The 15,980-nt window shown below is 37.9% G+C and overlaps 1 protein-coding gene across 1 annotated transcript in view; it reads right to left on the bottom strand.

Moving 5' to 3' along the window:
* LOC108571902 (suppressor of lurcher protein 1-like) overlaps positions 1-15,980 on the bottom strand; it is a 261,339-nt gene that overhangs the window by 54,076 nt on the left and 191,283 nt on the right. The window contains exon 3 of the mRNA XM_017934059.1: positions 14,628-14,814. Within this exon, the coding sequence (XP_017789548.1) occupies positions 14,628-14,814 (187 nt within the window). The remainder of the gene's footprint in view (positions 1-14,627; positions 14,815-15,980) is intronic.

Below are 15,980 nucleotides of genomic sequence, written 5' to 3'. Positions count from 1 at the left end.
CGTTAAAATAGAAACACGAGTGAATGTTAATGGATCAATTCCATATAGCAATTAGAACGCACTTCGAGTTCGTTAGAATGTATTTAAATTTCAAACAATGTTTCAAGTATTAAATATCCTCCGATGGTACATGCAGAGTGTAAATGCTGTTGCAATATGCTGCTCTTAATATGCAAACTAAATTAGCGTGTTCCACCTAATTACACTACTTGGAAGAATATTCATTGACATTTAGATCATTTCAACTTATCGCAGTTAATTAAATTTCCAAGTCTGCGAAGCAATTTGTGTTCGAGATTGCTAAATATCATTTTTCGTACCAATAAACAGCTTCTATCCAAGGTCCATTTTTGTTTGCAGATCTGATACAGATTCACATACAAAACGGAGTATGCGAAATAAAAATTTAAGTGTCAAATTCAGAAGGAAAATCAAATATTAGGTAAAAGTGTTAAGTGTTGAATTAAAATTTCGATTATTACTGATAACGAATATCAGAAACCACGACAATTGCACTAACTCTTCCAATTTTCTCGTACAAATATTCCGAAAAGAGTGTCTCAGATTTTTGCAGAGGAACCTTTTAGACAAAAATAAGAAAAAAATGATTCGTAAATTTCTGTAATAAACGTTTCGTCACAAAGCTATAGGCAAGGTGTTAAATATTGAATTGAAATCTCAAATATCACGACAGTTGTACTAAATCTTCCAATTTTCTCAACTTTAGGTAAAAATAAGAAAAAAAATGATTCGCAAATTTCTGTAATAAACGTTTCGTCACAAAGCTATAGGCAAGGTGTTAAATATTGAATTAAAATTTCAAATATCACCATTGAATTGTACTAAATCTTCCAATTTTCTGACACACATATACAGGGTGTCACATTTTTCCAGAAGAATTTCGCTGGTTTATTCTTGGAACAAGAAGCAAGAAAGAAATATTACATAAATTTCTGTTACAAAGCTGCAAACAAATAAATACTCTACTCGATGTGTATGATATTCCATCTGAATTCCTGCAACTCCGATGTTCTGAGAATCGCGAGAATCTATCGAAGCTTGTTCGATGCTTAACTGCCGAACCGGTATGTGAGTTTAATCTTACCTTGATTTATTCAGTGTGAAATTCTAGGAACTAGTTTTATTTGCAACAGAGTGATACTTGAGGTGATGTCAAAATACGAATTTTCGTAAGACCAACTGCTAAGACTTCCAAAAAAAGGACGCGCTTCTGCCTCGTTTCCTTAGTTTTATCCGCTCGGCCAGTTGCTGATCGGTGGCCGATTTCTTCTGGGGGTTGTAGGTGCTGACTCCTCATTGGAGGAGGTTGTTTAGGTGGGACGCAGCTATTTCCAAGGGAAGGGGATTGTTGCTTAACATCAGAAAACCCCCATTTTTGGGTTTCTCCCAGGGGTTGCCGCCTGACTTTCCACCGCGCACGTGACCTCTCCACAGGGGGTACGGTACGCGCGAGAGGACCGGTACCTCGGTCTGGCGGCCAAGTGTAATTGAACAAGTTTACGACGATGATCCGCCAAACCGAGGGTTCGTCGCGATTTCTTGCGAGGCAACAAAGCTTTAATTAATAAAGTTGGAGGCTTTTTACGAATGAGATACGTTCGGTCTGCGGGCGGAAAACTTTCAATTTCAAAAAGAAACTCACACATCTTGGCGCGAGAACAAGCGTAAACCGATGTAATATTTTAAAGTACTCGACGAAGAGCACCGTATACAAATTGCTTTTCGATACGTTGCCGAAACAGGCCGGTGGCGTTCGATCGATCTTTTTCATATGCATTGGCGATGTCGCTCCACGCCTCCTCCCCCCGCGTTCTCATAAATACAGGTCTATCGTAAAATGTAGACATCGCTTTAGGGGTTGACTTTCAACACATATACAGTAAAAGATCGCACAAATACTCTGTGCACGAGTACACAGACATTCTATTCCGATTTATTCCGGTGTTATCGGTGATCTTCTCTCCCAAAGTGCTGTTCAATAGACTAAATTCCGGCGATTAACCGAATTCCAATGTTCGTTTGTACAGCGATACCTCGTATTTCGTGTATTATATTTCGCGTAAAAAGTGGGTACGAATATGTAGTTTAAATATATTATCGAAAGAGAAATTGGAGAGTTGGAGAAAATAGGTATTGCGGAAATTAAATTAAAAATTGGAAATGTAGCAACTGGAGGTGAGTAGCAAAATCGAATATTTGAATTTGGAAGAAGTACCTGAGTTTCTTTCTTTTAAATCATCTCCATTTATTGGAATATTGATATAAATAATGGCAACGAAGTGCTCGGCAAACACGCTTCCAAAAAGTAGATATAATAAAATTAAGAACTGCAAATATGGCAACAGGAGATGAGTAGCAAACTCGAATATTTGAATTTGGAAGAAGTACCTGAATCTCTCTCTTTTGAATCGTGTCAATTTATCGAAATATCGATACAAGGAATAGCAATTACGTGCTCGGTAAACACACTTCCAAATAGTTGGTATATTAAAATAAAAAATTGCAAAAGTAGCAAAAAATATTGAAATTTGGAAGAAGCACCTGAGTTAGTTGACGCAAAGAATAAAAATTAAGGTGCTCGGAAGACACAGAGATAATTTAACCAAATTTTCCACATATTTGTCCGACAGCAAGCCAGAAGTTTGGCATAATCAAGCGGCGAAAATCGGGTGGCAAACTCGTTCGCTGTTTAATATTAATACATCACCGAACGAACAATCGGCGACTTCATTAAAGTAGAACCAGTCGAATGTGTTACGAAACGGGCACAGGCAGAATTTCATTCGTATCTCGAGGAGCCACTAAATTCTCCAGCGCCACCCGGATCGCTGAACCGACTATAATAAGTACGAATGTTGCGCAATGCCGGTGCTGAAGCAAAAACAACGATACAAAAGATCTATAACTTCTTTTGGAGAGAACCGGAGGATTTATCATGGCCGTTAAAAGGAACGTATCCAAAGATATAGATATGTATATCGCGTACCACGAAATATCTTCGCCTTTCTTTCTCTCTCCCCTTTTCAAACGACACGATTTGCATACGCGAGATGAACGTTAGGGGTGTTAACGAATCGAACTGACTCCACTGTCCCTTCTTTCGCACCCTCACTTCCTTTTCCGTTCCCTTTTCTGCCAACTATACAGAATGTGACTGAAATTATGGTTTCGAACGAGCACGATCTGACTCTTCGTATAAAAATAAACAAAAAATGTGGAATAAAATTTTTTCATACGTGGCTTAGTTTTTGAGAAAATCGAGTTTGAAGTTTTTTGGAGTACGTGTGCATGTACACAGCTAAGATAAGGTTAGGTTAGGTTAGACATGCAATGCATACAGTGTTTTTATACAATATTTACGCGACTTTTGTGAGTTACTAGGTTGAGAAAAGCACAAAGAGAATATTTTATTGTGTCAATTGAGAAATTGTTGAAAATGGCGTTCTCGTGTGCAAATGCCCCACGAATGTTCAAAGCTGATTTTCTCGAAAACTATGCCTCGGATGAGAAAATTTTATTCTACAGTTTTTGTTTATTTTTTAACGCGGAATCATATTTTGTCAGTTGGTGTAATATTTTTTGGACACAGCCTGTATGTTTCTAGGATAACACAGTAGATTCCTTCTAATTCGTATCAATGTTCGCTGGTGCTAGTGAACAATGACGCGATCACATGCAATTCCAGCTCGTTTGTTCGCGTGGAGGAAACGCGCGGTGAAAATTCGCGATAATAACGCACGGATGAAGTCCGGGGTAAAAGGTTACGCGCTTGAGAGCGTCGGGCTCATCTTTCCTAACGAACAAGCGGTGACTAACAAGTTGGCCTAAGTATTTTTCAGAAATTACAATGAATCTTCGATGATCCAATTCATTCACAGGTCTAACATGTTAAATGAGAAAAGTATAGTAACAATTTCTTTCTTTTTTTAACCTGTTTCTATGAAAACTCCAATTTTTTGCAATCTTTGCAAGTTCGTAGGGAATGTTAACAGAAGTATCGTGCAATTTTTTCATTTCACTAATGTTTTTGTATCTTCTATGATTTTCAAGGTATACAGGAAAATAGGAAAACACAGAGCAACTTTTAAAAAGTGCTAAAAAGGAGAAATTACCTGGTACTTCTATCGACGTCTTCTACAAATTTACAAAATTTAAAAAGAAGGGAATTTTCGGAAGCTTCCTTGTTAAAATAATTGCATCTCCGTGTAAGAAACCACAAAGAAATTGTTATTGTACGTTTTTTTCAAAAAAAAAAAAGAGTCCGACCAACGCCCCTATCTCAATTTCTCTTTTACTTTTCCCCAAGCAAGTACGAATCGTTCGTGCTTTCATACTTATCCCCATGGTTCTCTCACGTAGAATGGACGCGCGTCAACGGCGCGTGGCGTGAAACATATTCAATGAGAAAACTTTTCATTTCCTCCGACAAAGGAGGCTTCACCTTGGGGACCACCGTGTATTTCCATTCGCTACTGATTTCACATCCCGTTAGAAACACAGAAATCAAGATGCATTTTCCCCAGTACACTGGGTTCCACACGTGAACGTGGCACAACACAACGCCGTCCACAAGTCCCACACACTCGCCTATTGTCCAATTTTATATTCAACATCCGCGACACACTACCTTCTACTAACTTTCGGCAATAGCTCCACTCCTACCTGACACTCTTCAATCGTAACTTTCGTTTTCGCGTTAGACCCCGTCACGCTGCAATTCCACCATTTCTCCACCCTTCTTACACTCATCTTCGACCCGTTTCCTTTATTACCCCTCTTTTTCTCATTTTACCTCGTCCTTTTTGTCTTCGCCCCCGGTTTCCCTTCTTTCCCTGCTATCTCTCTCTCTCTCTCTGTCCTTGCGTTTTTTCGCCGCGAAAAATATTGCGCTCTTGATGGCGGATACTATTTTAAAGCTCTCCTGCGACGAATATTTTACTTCTGAAATTAATGGAGGGTTGTCCTCTTCTAGGATGTAAATTCTCTAGAGAAATTGTCTGGGAGATAAACTGTTTGATGTTGGAAACTGTAATGACAAGTGTTGTTGAATTTTTTCCATTCTTAGTTACTGAGAAAATTGACTTTGGAAATTTGAAGATCAGCGTTGATATTCTTCGGATATGAATTTTATGAGATATTCAAATTTCTGGAATTTTTGTTTAATTTCGTTTAATATAATAGTACGATATTTTGAAGAATCTTCTGAGAATATTAAAATTTGCCAATTCAGAATCTCGGTAATTTTAGAACTTCAGTTTTCCAACGGGTGGAACTTCGTAAAGCGTAAAATTGAAAATTTGTAAAAACCAAATAGAACGAATAATTTCATATCATAAAAATTGTTCTACTTTTATATAATATTGCGAACGTTCAATCTGACTAAATTTAACAAATACCTGCTATCACTCTCAAACGAAACGTTCAAGAAATATTAGAAAAATACAGAGTTAAAAACTGTATACATTTGTTCAAACAGAAATAAATTATTTTGTATTTGGTATTTTCATTCACCAATTTTTCTGGTAAACGTCGGAATTTTTATCGAAACCGTGCACACAGCAAAATCAACTCTATACCTGTAACAACATTCAACATATCAAGTAAACAATTACTTTACACGAATTTACGGTGCAGTATGCCATTCGAAATTATGGCATCATGAATTCGGATGCACAACCTGCTAGAGTAATCTCCGTCAGAATTGGAATATAACAGCGAAGCTGTGTAACGTTCTGTGCCAAACGAACAACTCAAACATCGAATAAAATATCACTTAAATAATAAACCGAACAATCGTTTATAGAAATAAAATTCACTCGACGATCGACGTCTCGTTCCGTTTTATTTTATCCACTTCAATTTATCATGTTCCATTTTTCCATCCGTCATACGTGCAGCGAAAAAAAATTGTTCCAACTGGTATAACTTCCAATTTTGCAACGTTTTTTTTTTTTTTTCTTAGGGTGATGCACTACTCCGAGGCTTCGAAAACCAGGCGAAAGTTTGAGAATTTTTTTCACCGATAACTATCGAACGAAAAGTTTCAGATTTTTTAGGGAATATAAATCGAACATTCGGTTATTCTCTCTAATTTTTTAGAAATGAAAACGTTGCAAAATGGCGTAGTTATTGGAACGTCGATTGCTGGCCGCCATCGCTGGCAATTTTTGGAACGTCTGAAATAAAAAATTCTTGCTTATTTATAAATAGAAATGTGTTATTTACAATGTAGCTTAAGATCTTTGAAAAATTGTAATTATTATAGAAATGGTCGCAGTTTGAAAAGGAAAAACCTCTATTCACCGAAAAAATCAAATTCAAACCTGTGTAAAAAAGTAAATAATCGACATATCGAAAAAATTCTAAGCTAAATTGTAGATAACACATTCGGATTTATGAATCAGAAAGAATTTTTCATTTCGGACGTTCCAATCGTTTCCAGCAATGGCGGCCAGTAATCGACGTTGCATCAGAAGAGATTTCTCAATAACTCCTCCATTTTGTAACATTTTGCTGTTCAAAAATTCGAGAGTAAAGCTGAGAGCTATATTTATACCCTCTAAAAAAATTGAAATTTTTCGTTCGGTAGTTACCTGCGAAAAAAATTCGCAAACGTTTGCCTATTTTTCGACGTCTCAGCGTGGTGTATTCCCTGAAATATTCTTTTTTTATGCTTCTGTCGTGGCGTATTGTTTCCTCGTTATCTGGTCCCATAATCTGACACTATTCCCAGGCATCATTAACTCGCGAGTATGGAATTTTCAAGCGGCGAGGCAGTCGTACGAACGAAGCGATATAAAGAATATTATTGCGTGTGCATTCGTATAATATCAGGTACGCAGACGGTCATGTGTAGCGCTGCGTATGAAATGAATGCATCTAGAGGGTGCATGAATGCTGGGGCGTGTGTGACGCTTGAGGAAAATTTCGACCAATCCACTTGGATGATTGGAAGGAAACTGGCTAGGAAAATCAGATGTTGGTTGTGGCCTCGCCACCGTTCTATTCACTCGAATCTTCTGCTGCATTTGCATGCATAGCCACACTGTGTGCATACTGGACTATTTATGAGGTAAAGCACCAGCACTTGAAATATTTTTCTAATGAAAATTCCTTCTTTCCGGGTGAATAGTATTTTAATATTTTTTCCGTGTATGATTCATATTCGACGGTGTAAATTACGATGGTACATATTGCTGTGTAAAACGATTACAGTGGAGTAATAAATATTAGGTGTGCAAATTAACATGTGTCATGCAAAGTAACATGGTGACAAATTTCCATGATGTTTGTAGGAAAATTCAAGAATAATTTTAATTTTCTAAATAATTTCTATTATCTTGGATAATATGTTTACCGAAAAAACGTTTTTCTGAAAAAGTATGTCGATTTTGAGCTGATAAAGAGAGAAATGATTAAAATTATTCTTTATTTGTATGAGAAAGAAAGATTAAATAGGAAGTAATCCAGAGGAACGCGTTGGTACATTAAAGATTGATTACACGTTACAATTAGCATAATTCATCTTCCCTGGCACGTGAAACAAATGTATATAATAATGAGAGCAAGCTTATAAATAATTCATAGAACGATATGAATGAAGTGAATTATTACTACAGCTATACCCAACTGTAACGGGAATAATGAGGTACAGAATTAAAGATGAGCTGAAAATATGTCAGCCAAATTTGATTCGTGCAAAGGCAACCTTCCTTCCGTTTCATTTATTTCTTTTGCAACTGATATTTTCCTTTTCGCCCTGTGCTAGACGTATTTCCTATGGAATATTTCCATTTGTTAATTATCACATAGTCGTAACGCGTTCTAAAGTTTTCGATATTACGCGGTCCGTTGAATTACGTTACGGTATCGCGGCAGGAAACATTCGGTTTAAGTTGCGATATAATTTTCGCGATATTATATTGCAAGTAATGGCATCTGTCAAAGGGGCCTGCACAATGCATTAACGAGTTCGTAACAGCTGCCACGATTATTAACAACCCCGTAACTATATCAATGAAGTTGGTATTAAAAGGAATTACGATCGTAACGGGGAAAGAGCGAGAGAGAACGGGAGAGAGGGAGAGAGCGTGAGAGTGAGTGAGTGAGAGAGTGCGAAAGGGAGAATGCAAGAGAGAGAGCAAAATAGAGACAGGGAGAGACGAGGAGAGATAGGGAGAGCCACGGAGAGACACTGAGAGACAGGGAGAGTCACGGAGAAACACGGAGAGACAGGGAGAACCACAGAGAGACACTGAGAGGCAGGGAGAGCCGCGGAGAGACAGGGAGAGATTGGGAGAGTCACAGAGAGTCACAGAGAAATACTGAGAGACAGGGAGAGCCACAGAGAGACACTAAGAGACAGGGAGAGCCACGGAAAGACAGGGAGAGATAAGGAGAGACAGGGGGAGTCACAGAGAGATACTGAGAGACAGGGAGAGCCACAGAGAGACACTAAGAGACAGGGAGAGCCAGGGAGAGCCATGACGAGACACGGAAAGTGAAGGAGAGACAGGGAGAGACAGGAAGAGTCGCGGAGAAACACGGAGAGACAAAGAGCCAGGGAGAGCCATGACGAGACACGGAAAGTGAAGGAGAGACAGGGAGAGACAGGAAGAGCCGCGGAGAAACACGGAGAGACAGGGAGAACCACAGAGAGACACTGAGAGGCAGGGAGAGCCGCGGAGAGACAGGAAGAGATTGGGAGAGCCACAGAGAGGCAGGAAGAGAGGGAGAACGGGAGAGAGGAGCTTCTTTTTGCCAGCGGTTCGATCGATCCGGTTCACCTCGTTAAAGTTCTCCTCGTTATTTACCGACGTCAGGTTCCACCGTGGACGATGTTGTTACGCGTGATTATCTCGATTTGCCTGAAACGTAGCCGGAACAATTACGCGACCAGAGAAACATTACTCGAGTGACCGCACGATGAAACGTGCCAGCGGCAATTAAACAGCGTTTAAGGCCAGGCACGTGGAAAATGAACGAGGGGATGACCGATCGCAATTGCTGTTGTCAGGAAAGCGTTGCGTTATAGGCAGATTCTCGGAATACCATACCTACTCCGGTTGAGTATCCCTTCTCGAGCAAACGTCGCTCGCTTTTACCGCTCACGGTTTACCACGGTTTCGCGACACCTTATCTTTTATTTTGCGGGCTTGAATTTGCCGAGAATTCTAGAGGTCGCGTCAAGTTGTGATACATAATGCAGCGGAAAAGTGTAAACAGCGCGGATGTAGAAACGGAAAGTGGAAAGATGAGAACACAGTTCTTGATTATATTTAAATTAACGTTGCGAGAATTATTTGAGAATTACTTCGTTCTTTTCAGCTTTATTCCATTCTCTCTGTATAAAATGCAATTATTATTCTCATCATATTATTTTTACGATCTTTCGCGATTCAAAAAATCTGCAATATTGCATGCAATCTTCCGTAGACTATCATCTGTCACACGTCTACTGTGAATCTCTGAGCGTTCCTGCAGCAGACACTGCATGAATGAAAAATATATATATCGTAACTATAAATTAAACACAGATATACGTATCTAAAAAGTTTTCTGAAGAAATGAAATTGAAGAAATTCTGAAGAAATGAAAAAAAAAAATGGTTTGTTCTTAATTTGTAGCTTGTCACAGATCTCCTAGCTCTTTATAAAAAAAACATAGGTGTTTCACATATTTGAGTAATTAGAAAATAACTCATTTCAATCTCATTTACACGATACATCAATGGAATTTTATTTCACGAATGAAATTCATTTCAAAGGAATTTTTCAAGGTGCAAATTAAAGCTTCCACGGTTTTAAAAATAACAAAATTTGTTTTAGAAAGCAACGATTTAACCACGCCTGTAACATTTTCATCCGATAGATTAGCCTGTGCTATTTTCCGAGTTCACATGTACAAGATAATACATTAATGTCTTCGCGTTTCGTTCGAATATTAAACGCAACGCGTAATTAAAAGTCCAGATTTATCATTAAAGCAACTGTATCAGCATCGACTCGGTTTGCACCATCTATTTGCATTTTTTAATTACATTCTGCTAGTATGTTCGTATAATTAAAACTCCCATCAAACAGCGATAAATGAAACGGCAGAGATATTTTCCATATAAATTGACCACTCTTTAAATCACGAAAATATTATTTTATTCGACCGTTCAATTTTTTTCGGTGTTTTATCAGTTTTCTGAATTTGATTGAATTCGTTGCGTTCCGCGCGATGCAACGAGTAAGCTTCAAAGGAACAAACAATTCGGTCTTGAATGCACGAGATGTATCACAGTAATGATATTCACGATTTTTGCAATTATTTTATTTCCATTAGTTACTTGTGATAATTTGAAAAAGAAATATCGTGTAGGATGTTTCAAAGAAGATGTCAATCATCGAAGAAAGTTCACAGAATCAAAGATAGATTTGCAAACCAATTTTGAAATTATTTAAATTTATATTGCATTAATTTGTTCTTCGATAAAAAGAAATAATACGTAAGGAATGAAGAAGACGTGGATTAAAAATGAAAGTTTGCGATATTTGGCGAATTAAACAAGAAGGCAGTCGATATTAGTATTCCATATTAATCGTATAATATTACAGGTCAATTTACTAATAGCATATTAAACAGAATAGCGAAATGTTAACCTTTGGAAGACAAATATGAGAAACAGATTAATTGTAATTATGTTCACTAATTAAACGTACCAAATAGTGTTTACTAGCAAATTTACTTTGGTCTCCTGAGTAACGCTGAATAGGAGGAGAAAAATTATATTATCCTGTATCTTCTGAATACTCTAAATTTCTTTAAAAAGCTGTGTATCTAAAATTCTAATTGTGGTAACAAATTAACAATTAAACGCCAACACTGAAGGGAAGGGAAAAATTTGATTTTCACCTTGTAACAACCATCAACGAAGACGGCGACAAAAATTTCCATTCCGCGAGAGGAAGTGAGAGAGACGACTCTCTATCCTCGTCGTCAATCAAATAATCGCGAAGCGATAGGAGCTTCCAGAACAAACTAGCTCGCGATCCGCGATTTCGCGCGGGAAACCACTTAGCGACGCGTCTTAGCGAAGCCGCGCTTCATTAGCAACGCTCAAGTATAAATACCAGGGCCGCGGCCGCGGCCAGGCATTCTTGCTGTGCTCTGCTGGGAGAGAGGTCGCCCTTCAGAGTGGGAGAGTACGGAGCCCAGCTTTCGGACGCCCTTGCAGCACAGGAGAGTACGGGGACTGACACCTGGGTCACTCTCTGGAGGAGAGAACGGCTGGACTATCCACCGGTCGCCTCTGAGAGAGGAGAGTACAGGGAGGTTACCCGGACGCCTGAGGAAGCTCGGAGAGGATTGCTTAGTACTTCTGGTGGTATGGAGAGAACGGCTGGACTATCCGCCGGTCGCCTACCAGGAGAAGTGCGGGTGGACTCTCCGATCATACGCGTATCACTTGAATACTGTGATAGGAGAGTACGAGAGCTATACCTGGGTCGCTCCTGGAATGGAAAGAACGACTGGACTATCCGCCGGACGCCTTCCAGAGAGTAGAGTACAGGAGGCTCACCGGACGCTTCCCACAGTAAGTGTTATAAATCGTTTTATCCGTTTCGCTAATATTGTAACGGGAGAGTACGGCTGCTTAAAGCCGGACGCTCGAAAGCAAAAGCAACAGCTCGAACACTGCATTGATTTGTTCGAAATTATTTTGTACCAAACATTTAACATGTATCAACGAAAGATAAATAAACCTTTTGTGTGTTTTTCCCAGATACCAAAGAATATCCTCGCGTTCCATAAAATCCTACTACAACCTGCATTTCTAAAATTCTAATTGCCATAAGTAACTGACAATTAAACACCAACACTAAAAGAGAGTAAAAACTTTGATTTTCTGTCTCCTGAATCTCCCAAAATTCCTGAAAAACCCATTGCCTGTGAAATCCTAAAATTCTAGCTGTCATAAGTAATTGACAATTTCACGCCAAGTAATTCCGTACATTACGCTTCCCAATCAGCGTAAGTGGCCGAAAAACGAAGGAAACAAGGAAAAAAAAGAGAGAAAAATCGTGGATATCGTCCGGAGAAACGGTCCATGTGCACGCATTGTCACGATACACGCAATCCTTTAGATACGATGCACACGTGCGCTCGTGAAATCGATCACAACTGTCCGTTCCCGTGCTTTGCACAAGAACAAGCAGAATTCCAGGAACGTCCGATTCTCGTCGTCGGACAACGGAACGAACTCGTCGATCAATCGGCACACTAATGGCGGAATTCGGCCACTGCCACTCGATGCACTTCGTGCAAATTGTATTTGAAGGTACGTCAAGCAGAGCTCAGGATCGCGGTTGCCAAATTCTACATAGCCTTTTGATTGCACGTTGAAAACGCCACGCGAACAGCGCACACACCAATCAGCCAAGAGTTCTTTCTCCCATTATCACCGCGATGCCGTTAAATTAACGTTCATGAGCGCCACTGACAATTGTTCCCAATGTTTCTCATTTCTCAAATACCGGGAAAGAGGTCTTCGACCTCTAGTTTCGTCGTTATTGCTAGCAATTTCGGTTGGAATAACGTATTTTTTGTTGGGGTCTCTGTGGACAGCTTTAGAGGCGACTAGGAAGCAACGTTATTGCTTAACACATGGTAAATAATTAACAGAGACAGCCTTAAAGCTGGTATTCTCTGGGGCAGCAGGTCCATGGACATCCATGAATTGTTTAACATATGTTAGAGGTCTAAGCAGGGAAATAGTTTGATAGAACCAAGTTCTAATGATTTGTTACAATGTCTTGTATAATATAAAAATACATTAACGAATATAACTATTTCATTTCAATATTTAATATTCAATATGTTAGTCTTAAAAAATTTCAGCAATTTTATTTAGCAACTAAGCTCTGATTTTAAAGGATTATGTGCTTCAGTCTTTGCGACAGTTGCAATGTCTTCACAGATAATAGTTTCATCCTTCTGCCAGAAAAACACAATTTTTGTTCTAAATTTTAGAGGACAAAAATTAGGTTGCTGTATATGGAAATTTTGTGTTTGAATTTTTCTATTTTTCAAGACCACTTGCGGTTTCCTTTCGTTACGAGATGAATTCTGTGTAAGAATAATTGCATTTCGGTCTTCCTTTTTCAATTGTCGAATAGTTTGGAGATCGTCAACGTTCACATCGTCGTTACAAGCAACTGCGGTCGGAATAATGTATTTCTTATTAGGGTCACTATAGACAATTTTAAGTGCTTGTTGTGTAACAGTCTTTGCGACAGCTGCAGTGCCAGTACCATAAATTATTCTAATTTTATGCAAACTCTATCTTGAGCCTCTAGCCATTCAGAAATAGCCACAATCGTATAACTCATCTTGGCTCTTCGTCTATACCATTCGTTTCTCAAATTTAGCTCGCAATTTAACTAGATCGTAGCTTATTTTCTCGATTTTTAATCTGCAAATTTAACAATTTTTGAAAGTTTTTCACCAGCTTAATGTCTCCAGAAGATTGCGGTGATATAGCAATTGCTTAGACACTTTTGTTGTTTTCTTAGTGTGCCTAAGATCGATTCTGCCGAGAGCAGAATCAATTCAGTTCCACTCTGTGATAAATTATCTCGTAACACATCAATACAACTCTGAACATCCATTGTTGCACCTATGAAACTGTGATAGTGTTTTCTGCACCGGCTGTATACGTCGTAGATCTGAAGGTGCTTGTTGTTTATTGAATATTCTTCCGGTGCAGTGTTACGTCGAGTTCGGAAGAGTTTATCAATTGTTGAGTCGAGTTGATCGAAGAGTTTAACGTCGTTCTGTGATTCACGTTGGATTTTTTATTGTGAAGTGTTTGCAGAAAATTGTGTCAGCACGTGTGACAGTTTTTGCTACATTTTCGAAGGAAACATCGGATCCCATTTCGTCGATTCAAATGAATGATACAGGCGCCTATATTTCCTCGTCGCCTTTAATCCTGTCACAAAACTTTGTTTGCTTTATTCACTTTCCAAGTTATTTTTAGGTTTGCCTGTGACGTTCGTTCGTTTTCCTTTTCGTTCGTTCAATCGGGATTTATTGTTTTCGGTTGATCGATCTACGTGCAAAAGAGGATTCTGCTGTTTTATCAAGCTGCTGAGATCTTTGAAGACTTTCACTTTTATTAATTAGAAAAGTATCTGTCAAAAATTAATTACAATGACGACTAAATTAATGTAATAGGTTTGAGTAATTATTGACCACAAGAAGAAGAAATTAAAGGATTCTCTATATTTTTCGAAGTTTTATTTATGTACCTAAGTTTTTGTGTCTTTTTGGACGAATCAGGTAAATATACGAACAAAGGGAGATATAATTAGTATTAGATTAGCAACTAAATTCACTAAATTATGTTTTGTAACTTCTTTTATTATTCACAATAAATTTATTTTTCTTGATCCGTATATCACTCGAAAGCTCTTAATTTTACAATTATTTTGAAACTTTTTCTAATTTCCTTTTTTTGAAATTTTTTCTATCTCAATATTGATATATATGTATAATTTCGTTCGAAAAGGCGTTGAAGTCGCGAACTTAATTACAAATCTAACGAATAGTGAACTTACCCATTTTCCCCGTTCGACGTATGGTGCAAGTTCAAATCCTGGAACACTACTTGAACTCGTTCCTTGCCTCGTCCCTGAAAGTCGTATGTACAGTGTGTCCTCGGTGAATAAGGATTCGGATATCCTGGCGACGTGACCACTCCTGTTTTCGTTAAGTCACTATTGAAAACCATGTCGCACAGTGACGCTGCAAGAAAAAGATAATAAAGTAGAGAGAGTGTACGATACAACGACAAGTGTACATATACTCGGTAAACAGGGAAAAGTGGGAAAAATGAACAGGAATTAATTGACTCTTAATTCCTGTAATTTTTAATATAATATAATTTTTTTTTACTATTTTCATATCCACGTGTCACAAGACACTCTGTATAACGAATTATCCTTGAATATGGATTGATATCACAGTCAAGAGAAGTTCTATAAATGTACAATTATTATTTGTAAGGATAAGATACAAATGATGAAAGTATGCAAATTTCCAGATATATAACTATAGAACTCGAAAAGCTTGAAATGTTCCACACAACTGAATTTCATGAAATCTAATTTCTATCGTTGCTCTTATCATTCTAGCGGTATGTATCTCTGATTATGATTTTGGCAGCGATAATCATGGTAACCAGGAAACTCAGCCAGTGAGTAACTACCCGTCCATGAATTCCGAGGTAAATCCAATCCAAATGAATCCTAAATTGACGTGTCTATATCGATCCTAATATATGACATAACACTGTTGGTCGCGTTTACGTATTATTGTAAACTTAATTTTTCAAATCCTTCACTTTGTGCTCGTTAATTTGTGATACATCATTTAAATCTAACTTCATTTGAAGTTTACATCTAATAAACAATTCTACAAGCTTTGAGTGAGTAATTTCAATTTTACAGTATTTCCTAAATAATACATCTTTAATACATTTTTTTTTTAAATTTTATTTAAGGTTGCATCGTGTTTATTAGCGACCATGACTGGCGATTATTCTATATTTCACAATTTAATAATTTTATCGAATGTAATTCAAGTAGTACGGTCAGACTTCTCATTGAGCTGTACTACTGAACGGTGGAAATTAACATCCTATTTCCCATTTGCACAATGTTATAAGAAATATAATTTAAGGTTGCATCGACATCTTGGTTACTAGCGCTATTTCATCCCATATTTCACAATTTAATTGCTTTATTAACTGCAATTCAAGTACATAGAAGAATGTAGTCTGACTTCTCGTTGACCTGTACTACTGAACAGCGGAAATTATACTCAAACCTCCCATTTCTACAATATTATCACAGAAAGTTTTAGATATTATGTAAAACTGTTCAAAAATACATAAAAATAGTTCATTGACA

This window comes from Habropoda laboriosa, unplaced genomic scaffold (assembly GCF_001263275.1).
Source record: "Habropoda laboriosa isolate 0110345459 unplaced genomic scaffold, ASM126327v1 scaffold67, whole genome shotgun sequence".
Lineage (NCBI taxonomy): Eukaryota > Metazoa > Arthropoda > Insecta > Hymenoptera > Apidae > Habropoda > Habropoda laboriosa.
The sequence above is the reverse complement of the archived record's forward strand: the minus strand, read 5'-3'. Positions and strand labels throughout refer to the sequence as shown.